This window comes from Hordeum vulgare, chromosome 6H (genome assembly GCF_904849725.1).
Source record: "Hordeum vulgare subsp. vulgare chromosome 6H, MorexV3_pseudomolecules_assembly, whole genome shotgun sequence".
Lineage (NCBI taxonomy): Eukaryota > Viridiplantae > Streptophyta > Magnoliopsida > Poales > Poaceae > Hordeum > Hordeum vulgare.
Genome location: NC_058523.1, coordinates 246,404,227 through 246,414,979, shown reverse-complemented (window position 1 = coordinate 246,414,979; position 10,753 = coordinate 246,404,227). Strand labels below are relative to the sequence as shown.

Sequence of the window (10,753 nt, the reverse complement as noted above, 5' to 3'; positions counted from 1 at the left end):
CTCTAAATCATGTCATCATGCTTAAAGCGTTACTCTATTCGTCATGAACTCAATACACTAGATGCATGCTGGATAGCGTTCGATGTGTGGAGTAATAGTAGTAGATGCAGAAAGTATCGGTCTACTTGTCTCGTAAGTGATGCCTATATGCTAGATCATTAGCTTAGATATCACCATGCCTTTGTGCGGTTCTATCAATTGCTCGACAGTAATTTGTTCACCCACCGTAATACTTGCTATTTTGAGAGAAGCCTCTAGTGAACACTATGGTCCCCAGGGTCTACTCCACACCATATTTTCAGCCTTACACTTTTTACTTCGTTGCACTTTCCGCCTTTAGATCTCACTTTTGCAAACAATCTTGAAGGGATTGACAACCCCTTTGAAGCGTTGGGTGCAAGCTTGTTTGTGTTTGCACAGGTACTTTGGACTTGACGAGACCCTCCTTCTGGATCGATACCTTGGTTCTCAAACTGAGGGAAATACTTACTGCTCCTATGCTGCATCACCCTTTCCTCTTCAAGGGAAAAACCAACCCAAGCCGAATCGCCGTCAACGTGTCAATTTCTGGCGTTGTTGCTTGAGAAGTAGCACGCGGCAAGGAGCCTTGTCGGTAGTTGCCGGCAAGCTCCCAGATTATGCAAAGGCGAACCATACAAAGAACGGAATCAGAAAAAGGGAAAATAGTCTTTTCATTCATTCGAATGGATACATTTGAATCCACTTACAAAGTGTTGTTATCCTAACCTAAAGACTCCGTATTTTGACGAGGATCGACCTACACAGAGGAATTGGAGTTCATGAAGACAAGGCGCGGTATGGCCCACGGTACATCCACGCTGACTCCCTCAGCACTGTACCGACAGAAGCGGGTTCGGCCTCGTCATGCCGTGAGAAGGGGGCAATGGATCCGGTTGAGATCCCCCCCCCTCCGGGGCGGGGGAGGGGCGTGACCGGGCTACGTCAGTGCTGGAAGCACTCAGTCCCAGCCGGGGGAATCGCCATCCGATTCAATTCGCCCGGGCTTGTGACTAGGCCCGGCACCAGTGCCGCCGTCGTCCCCCTCATCACCGTCGCTCGAAGCGGAGCTCTCAATGCCGCTCGAGCGACCTTCGCAGCAGCCGAAAGGACACGTGGGGGCCCCTAAAGCAACATGGAGGACCACCTCAGGAGCAAGCCCCGGGGAAGGCGGAGGCGTTAGAGTAGCGCTCCGCCTCCCCCGCCTCAGCCTCCATGACGGCCGCGGCACCTAGCCCTTCCTCCGTCGCGGGCGCTCAAGCCGTCTTCCGCTGCGACGACCCGAGAAGTTGTGGCATGATCAGAACGGGGTCCTCTCGCTGCCCTGGTGGCCGATGGTGGCCGACCCCGTCCCCAAACCATGGTTAGGGGGAGTGCCACCTGCAGAGAGAAGAAGATTCTAAACACCAAGGTTGAGGAGTTGGTGGATTCAAGAGGAGTTGGGTGAGCAAAACCCCTCACAAACCCTCCCAATTTATAGGACGGGGAACGGGGGGCTAGCCTCCCCTACTCCAAAAGCCACCACCCTTCTCACCCAATCGCCCGAGCTCATGGGTGAACACAGAACCGTCCTACTGCACCAATGCATGCACGGGCGGGCCCAATCACTACCGCACCCTTCAAGGCCACGTCTGTCACCTGTCCGTTCATAAATGTGCACGCCACGCACGTGGCATAGACGTTTCAGGAGGCGGAGAGGCCACTCCACGCATGACCTCCCACTTCGCGCATCCGATGCATGGCGTGGGGAAGAGCAACCGCCACGAGATCCAGCCATGAAGGCCCATGCACCTCTTTGGGCCTGGTCCAACAACGCTCCACATGTGTGTGTGGCCCAGGCCCGGGGGCTCCTGTCAGTGCACTAAAGACTGGGGTCCCTAGTGCCCAGACTTGTGCACAGGCGCAAAGAGCCCCTAACGGCAGGGCATGGCAGGATCCAGACAAGATGCACCCCTAAGATTACCAAGGCCCCGGCAAGCATGCCTTGCCGGGAAAATAACCAAGGCCACGCCCGTTTAGTGGGTGTGATGAACTCAGCAAGCAACAGACCTAGGCAAGCCTGCCTTGTCGGGACAACAACCGAAGCCTCCCCGGCAAGCTTCCTTGCCGGGACAAAGACCCAAGTCCCTGGCAAGCTCCATTGTCGGGATGACGGGCTAGGCACCGGAGGGCAACCGCCCTTGCTACAGCGCCACTGCCCCCCAAGTTCCAGCGCATTCCACATGCGCCAGCACAGGCGTCCAGGTGTCGAAATGCCTGGACATTGCTGATAAGGACAAGACGTGCATTTAATGCACCTGACATCGGTAGATGGATAAGCACCGCTCTAGGTTCACTGTAACTTCTCTTGAACCTACCACCGAGCACTGTAGGTGACCCATTTGCCTATAAAAGGAGGCCCTTAGCTCATTCACAAGGGGTTAGAATCTTTGGACATTGGCCAGAAGACAGTTATCATCAGTCACTATAACAAACAACCAAACGCTTAATACAACCAGATGAGCAGGACGTAGGGTTTTACACATAAGCGGCCCGAACCTGGGTAAAAAGGCTTGTCGGGTGTTGATCGTTAGCTCTGCTCTTGATGTCGTCTTTCCCCGCCCTACGATCACAAGGGTTTCACGTTGATTCCCATAGGTGTGGACCTAGCATCGCCGACAAAGAATTACCTATGTAGTTGGCCAGACGAAACCAATAACTCGAAGAGACTTGCTAAGATATGAAATCGTGCATATAAGAATTCAGAATAGATTCAAATAATATTCATAGATAATCTGAACATAAACTCACAGTTCATCGGATCTCGACAAACACACCGCAAAAGAGTCTTACATTGGATAGATCTCCAGGAAGATCATGAAGAACATGGTATTGAAGATCAAAGAGAGAGAAGAAGCCATCTAGCTACTAGCTATGGACCTGTAGGTCTGTGGTGAACTACTCACCCATCATCGGACGGGCAATGGAGTTGATGTAGATGCCCTCCGTGATGAATTCCCTCTCCGGCAGATTACCGGAAAAGGCTGCCAGATTTGATCTCACGGAACAAAGGCTCTCGGCAGCGGAAAAGTATTTTGTGGAAATTTTTAGCTATGGGGGAATATTTGGGAATTTATAGGCTGAATAATAGGGTTAGGAGACCTGCAGGGGACCCACAAGCCAGCCCCCCGTAGGGCACGCCCTGCAGGCTTGTGGCCCCCCGGCTAGGTGCCCTGCCCCTACTCCAAGTCTTCTGGGTTTCTTCTGATCCAAGAAAAATAATTCCGGAGATTTTATTCCGTTTGAACTCCATTTAATATTCCTTATCTTCAATACTCAAAAACATGGAAAAAAACAGGAATTGGCACTAGGCTCTAGATTAATAGGTTAGTCCCAAAAATTATATAAAACAGCATATTAATACATATAAAACATCCAAAACAGATAATATAATAGCATGTAACAATAAAAAATTATAGATACGTTGGAGACGTATCAAAATCTCCAAGCTTAATTCCTGCTCGTCCTCGAGTAGGTAAATGATAAAAACGGAATTTTTGATGTGGAATGCTACCTAACATATTTATCCATGCAATATTCTCTGTTGTGTCATGAATATTCAGATTCATAAGATTCAAAACAAAAGTCTAATATTTACATAAAAGCAATAATACTTCAAGCATACTAATAAGGCAATTGCTTCCTTTCAAAATAGCATGGTTTTAGAAAGTTATCCCTACAAAATCATATGGTACGGCTATGCTCCGTCTTCACCACACAAACTATCTAATCATGCACAACCCTAATGAAAATCAAGCAATTGTTTATACTTATTATTTTCTCAAACCTTTTCAACTCTCATGCAATACATGAGCGTGAGCCATGGATATAGCACTATAGGTGGAATAGAGTATGGTGGAGGTTGTAAAAAAAGGAGAAGATAGTCTCACATCAACTAGGTATATAAATGGGCTATGGAGATGCCCATCAATAGATATCAATGTCATTGAGTAGAGATTGCCATGCAACAAATGCACTAGAGCTATAAGTGTATGAAAGCTCAAAAAGGAAACTAAGTGGTTGTGCAAAAGATGTAATTCCACTAGATATATGAAAGTGACAAAACAGGAGACTCTCTATGAAGAACATGGTGCTACTTTGAAGCACAAGTGTACAAAAAGATAGTAGCATTGTCCCTTCTCTCTTTCTCTCATTTTTTTTCTTTTTCCTTTTCTTTTTTTTCTTCTTTTGGTGGGCATCTTTGGCCTCTTTTATTTTTTTATGGGCTTCGCTGGCCTCTTTTATTTTTGAAAAGTCCGGAGACTCATCCCAACTTGTGAGGGAATCATAGCTTCCATCATCCTTTTTCTCACATGGGACAATGCTCTAATAATGCAAATCATCACACATTTATTTACTTACAACTCAAAGATTATAACTCGATATCGAGAACCAAATATGACTCTATAAGCAATATGGAAGTGATGGTGCGTGTCATAAAACCAGGACGGTGGTGTTGCATGGCAATATACCTCAAAATGCCTATGAAAATGTCATAATAGGTAGATATGGTAGCTGTTTTGAGAAAAATATATGGTGGCTGTTTTGAGGAAGGTGGGTTTAATGTACCGGCGAAAATTACGTGGTACTAGAGAGGCTAGCAAAGGTGGAAGGGTGAGAGTGCGTATAATCCATGAACTCGGCATTAGTCATAAAGAACTCACATACTTATTGCAAAAGCCTATTAGTTACCGAAACAAAGTATTAGACGCATGCTCCTAGGGGAAGGGTTAGTAGGAGTTAACCATCGCGCGATCCCGACCTCCACACAAAGGTTGACAATCATTAAACAAATCATGCTCTGACTTCATCACATAACGCTTCACCATACGTGCATGCTACGGGAATAACAATCTTTAAAACAAGTATTTCTTCTAATTCACAATTACTTACTAGCATGACTATCATATTACCATCTTCATATCTCAAAACTATATGCAAGGAATCCAACTTCTCATCATATTCAATGCACTTATATGAAAATTAGGACTAAATTCATGACCTAAACCAATTACCATGTTGTTTAAAGAACTCTCAAAATAATATAAGTGAATTATGAGAGTTTAATAACTTCTATAAAATACAACACCTCCGTGCTCTAAAAGATATAAGTGAAGCACTAGAGCAACATTGCCTAGCTCAAAAGATATAAGTGAAGCACAAAAAGTATTCTAATAAATTCACGATTCAGCGTGTCTCCACTACAACAGGACAGACCTTTGGTAACACCGTCTTGTGTTACTACAGGCCCAAAAGTGTGTTACTAGGTCAGAGAGTAACACAATTTGAAATGTGTTACATTATCCCGTGTTACTAAATGATGTCAACTGTAGTATGATTTATACTTGTAAATACTGTAGTAACAAAATTTTGTAACTGTAGTAACACTACTATATCAATATGGTAACGTAATTGGTGTATTTTTTATTATTAATCACAAAATTCAGTACCCCTTTTATGGAATATAAATTTATTTAATAAAGTTGATGCGATTGCGCAAGTGGTTGATCATTTTATCATTATGCCGGCAACATCAAAATGGTATAGAAATGAAAGCACAACACACATAGAAATCCTCAATATGAAGATACTGATTAAGAATATACAAGTGTATGATACATACACATTACAATAAAGATATCATTCATATCATTTTGAGCATAGAAAACACAACTATGAAGAATATTACACCATAGAATTTGCATCAACTAGACGAAAGAAAAAGATCTTGTGATTCATACTACATTTTTCAATCTATCAATGTAAACTACGATTATTGGTAGATAAAATCTTCAGATTTTATTTGCTTCCGCATCCAAGAATTCAACCGTAACTCAATTATCCTTCTCTCGAATCTGTAGAAGAAAATTGCACGTTAGATATATGTGATTAAATACACACAAATATGATTTGAGAATGTTGAAGAGAAGATTTAACTTACAAAAGCTGAAGGCCATGCAATTAAGTATCCTGAAGAGAATGCTTCACCAATTTTCTTGCAATCGGAAACTTCCCTTACCAACTCCTCATTATCAAGCAAAGATTGATCTATGCGCACAAGGGCAAATTCCGCACCTAACTCAATACCACACGCCTTAGTTCTTGGATCACTACTACGAATAGTACCATACGCAACATTCCTCTTGTTGGGATATGTTGAAGTCTTCAAAACTACTTTGGAACCAACCTATATTATGATAAATACTAGCATTCAATGACAATGATAATATAATTTACATTAACAATGTGAACACTTTTAAATGTCAGCCAGCTTTTTGGAAATAACTAGCATGATGCCCGTGCTTTGCTACGGAGCTATGCAAAAATAGAAAAGTAACTTGCATGTATTTTTATTACGAAGCAATGCAAAAAAAAATGGCTTCCCAAGTAAGTATGATGGTTTTGTATATATTGTCAAATATGTGCAATTTCAGTATGACAACATAGACAAAAATTCAATGCATATTAGGACTTATAGATCTTAATTCCGGATTTCCCGTGCTTGATTAAAAATATATCCAAAATTCTAAAGTGATATAGTTTCTCAATGTCCTTAGCTTACTCCTCACTATAGCATTTTAGTGCATGTTCAGTATTATGAGTAATATGATAGATAATGTCCTCATGGTCAAAGTACAAATGGCCGGCTACGACAGTGAGGACTAACGCACTGCCAATGCATAAACAGTAACATCCTTACATTTTACGACACCCCTGCCAATGCATAAACAGTAAAATCCTTACATTTTATCATTGGTGAATAGTAACAGGGTGAGCTGGTTGTGCGTTCAAATCTACGGGATGAATAGTAGCATCCTATTTACCCATTAAAAAAACTGCTGCCACAATTTTTTATACGAGTGCCATGCGTGCCATGCCATAGTAGTAAAGATACGGTTTCTTGGAAAAATATTGGTATTAAATACTTTGAAGTGTTTGGCTTAAAAATTTATTGTATTTTAAGTTACTGTGGTATATCTTATACTGAAGTTTTCTAAAACTGAACCAAGAGAAATCATTGGGGCGAGATTGGCCTGTTGACGTCTCCGTGTACATGCAATTCGGAAAATTCTACAAATTATTTAGTTGCTGATTACTTTCTGAAAATCTCGAACCAAGATAGATCGCTAAATAAATTGGTAGTTGAAGCACACTTGTACACAGGAAGTCATGGGAAGGACCCATGTGCGTGATTGTATAGAGAGTGTAACTGAAAGTCCCCTCTTAGGTAACTCAGTCTGCATGTAATATATTGTCCAAGTATATATGCATGCATGCATCTTTTTTTGCAGAGGACCGTCCTGATTGGTCGAAGTTGTGAGAAAAAATTCTATTAATCACGGCAGGAAATTGAAGCTGCTACCAGGTATGTCTTGCTGTCTTTACAAATACCCAGTACTGTAAACTTAATTCAATATAAGCACGAATAAATAATATTCAATATGGATGGAGCATTTTTTTTATTATATTGATTAACATCTAGATTTTTGGAAGTTATATTTACCTGAAAGATATCCGTGCAAAAATTTCCCGTAACCTTCGAAGTAACCTCTAAACGCCCACATCTTAATGTCTCCAAACATGTCAATTAGGAAATCATTGACCTAATTAGAGGAACGAATAATTAAGATAATCTTTTGTAAAAATATATATTGCAGGAATGACATATCAAGAAACTCTCAATTTCATCACAGAATAAGGAAATAGTAAGTCTGAATTCCATAGCAGAATAAGGAAATTCTACTACTGAAACGAAAGAACAAATATATATGCATGTGTCCACCTTCACAATATTATACACTGTATGTAGTAATGCATAAAGGATTTGTATCTGCAATATAATGCTCGGAAACACAAAGGGCCATGTTCTTCGGGAGAATGATGAGGCAATCACATGGAAGCTGCCTAGCAGGCTGCTTAGATTTTTTCTAATTGTCACCTCATTGTTATTTCTCTGCTCTTCATACAGTTATGCCAAGAAAATAACTTAGATTAGGAGTCATGCAACTCATCAAACGATTTATACATGTTTCCAACTATCACCAAATCTGAAGTATTGTGCTTTAAAAAAAGTTCCCTCAATCTCAACCTACTCACGGGCATCATAGATCGCACATGAAGCATCCAAGTACTCGGAGTTCCATCCGCACAGATCATGTATCATCTAGATCAGACTGCGGGGCAATTAGCATAGGAATGTGCTACACAGCGCCCGCACAGCGTGCGTGCACATCTCACGGCCGCCAGTTAAGGAAAGTCCTGCTCTCTGTCCCCACGCATGTGCTTCAAAAAAGGCAGGTTCCCCTTCCCCCTTTAGTTGCCGCGTCTCGACAGCCAACGCCACTTCTGCCTCACGTGATTTTTCACCCACCCCTCTCCCAACCCAGCACCACAAGATCCCACGTCCCACATAATCAGCACCCGTCCCATAGCAGTGAAAAAACAGAGTAAAAGAAGGACGAAATCAAGTGAAAAATTATGGAAAAGGAAGCACAATTGTGTTTGCAATTCTTTCTTGCTCGTCAGGCAAAAAAGCTAGATATTGTGGGCAAAAAAATACAAAAGCTGGACAAATTTCTCCCGTGTAAACAGCAAAGGTAACAGGTTGTTCCACTTTGTTTTCTCCATGAACTTCATCATAGAACTTGTGTATTTCCCTGTCTGTACCTACCCCCTATCTACTACTTGCAGAAATTGCCCCATGTACAGAATTGTTTCAGAACCTGGCTAGTATAGACTTTGGATGCTACTGTAGTTGCTTACACAACAAGCTAGTAGTAGAGTATAGTTGCTTACAAAAACACAAGGTAGGCAGGGAAAAAAGCCCGGAAAACCAGTAGTAGAAAAAGCCCGAGTTGCTACAAGTATTAGGTATAGCCTGAACTAGATTTTTTTTGCCTATAGCGTGAAGTTCTCTGTGCCATTGTAAGTTAAATGTGCCTACATTTTCAAGGCTTTGTTACAAAAAGAGGACATTTTTATTAGAAAAGAAGTTGCTCATATAATATGTAGTAGTAGTTCCCCTGTATTGTCCAATATAAAAATTATAGGCCCATCACGCTGCTGAAATTAAAAAGAGAAGTTGCTCACAGTATTAACTATTAACGGAACTACATTTGTTTCATGCTGGTTATGCAAAATAAAACACACAAAAACTCTCCCTGATGGTGTGTCATATATCTTGTTTGTATTGCCTGAAAAAAAACATATTCTATTGCCTGAACTTAACAGAAATGTTGCATACCCCCACTATGTTTTCGGCAAAAAACATATTTTATTAACTGCAAAAACACATTGTATTCGCCTGCAAAATACATATTCTATTGCCTAGACCTTACTATGTTGCCTAATAATTATTCAGATAAATTTTCAACAGTAGAGACGATAAATCAATCTTTTGACTGAACTTAAATGAAACTTAACAGCCCTAACAACAACAGCAGGGGTTTGCAGAAAAGAATACAAATTTGAACTCGCACCAAAAATACTAGAGAGATTACTAACTCCCACTGGCAGTAAGGGATCATGGCTAAAAAACACATAGCATTGCGTGGAAAAGAACACATTGTATTTCCTGCAAAAACATATTCCATTGCCTATAAAAAATGACAGGTGCTTTTTGTGTTTTCATTCAGTTGATATAAAATGCCAAACCTGACCTTGGATCCGATCTCGAATCCATCCTGACGCAGGATCCATCCTCACGCTGAATCCATCCTGGGAAGTTGCATGTTTCCATGTATCCATACATTATTCGCCAGATGTTTACATGTTTGCATCTGCTGATTCCAACAGGGAAGCTGCTGCATGGGATCGGGCAACTAGAGAGGTGAAGGTGAAGAACATGTTGTTCCACATAGCTCGGGTGCGCACCTTCCCGTGCGCCAGGAGACGTGCTTGACGGATCTGGTCGATAACGAAGGGGAGAGGGCCAACCCTCCAGCCATTTCGCCCGAGATGTCCGCGACGGGGAGGCGGAGTCCGACGGAGGCGACGGCGCGGCGGAAACCCTAGCTTCTTTGCAGCGCAGCCACGACCAGTGGTGGCCGGTCGCGCCGGCGGCTACAGCAGGTGCGGCGAAGAGCGGTCGGGCGGGGCCGGAGCGTAGGGTGGAGTGCGCGGGGCGAGCGGGCGGCGTGCGTGCCGGCGCGGAAGCAGCACGGGGGTGGGTTGGGCCGCGGTCGCCGGGGGTTTTGTCGGAAGGGCCGGGGAGCTCGCCGGACTGAGGGGGAGATGAGAAGAAGGGGCGGCTATTTCTTTGCAGGAGCAAGAGGAGGGGAACTGGGGATGCGAAGCCGGGTGCGGGACTGCGGGGGATATTTTCTTAATTTCACATTAGTTTGCCGTCAGTACGACAAAACAAAGACGGCAAAGAAACGCCGGGTTGGGGATTAGGGCTGTGTGTGATCTATGGACCAGATTTCGCCATGTCATCGATTTGTGGGATTGATTCGCGTGATGTGTTTTTTTTTTGCCGTCTGCAGATTGTTTTACAGTCAGCATTGTTTTTTGCCGTCATGAGTTTTTTACAGACGAAAAATATGCCTTTGCCGTCATCAAATTTTTTCTACAAACCGAAAAATATTTTTGCCGTCATTATAATTTCTTACAGACGGCAAAATATCTCTTCACCGTCAGTTATTCTTTGTCGTCAGGTCAATGACGGCAAAATAACCTTTGTCGTGTGACTCGACGA

General features: G+C 42.8%; 1 protein-coding gene across 1 annotated transcript; it reads right to left on the bottom strand.

Annotated features, from left to right (window-relative positions):
* Positions 1-5,626: 5,626 nt before the first annotated feature.
* LOC123405355 (leucine-rich repeat extensin-like protein 5) lies at positions 5,627-10,486 on the bottom strand. The gene is made up of 6 exons (XM_045099076.1): positions 10,474-10,486; positions 9,931-10,380; positions 9,712-9,782; positions 7,562-7,661; positions 5,999-6,132; positions 5,627-5,912 (listed from the first exon to the last, which is right to left on the bottom strand). The coding sequence occupies exons 1-6, from the start codon at positions 10,484-10,486 to the stop codon at positions 5,892-5,894; spliced, it is 789 nt and encodes a 262-aa protein (XP_044955011.1). The 3' UTR covers positions 5,627-5,891.
* Positions 10,487-10,753: the final 267 nt, after the last annotated feature.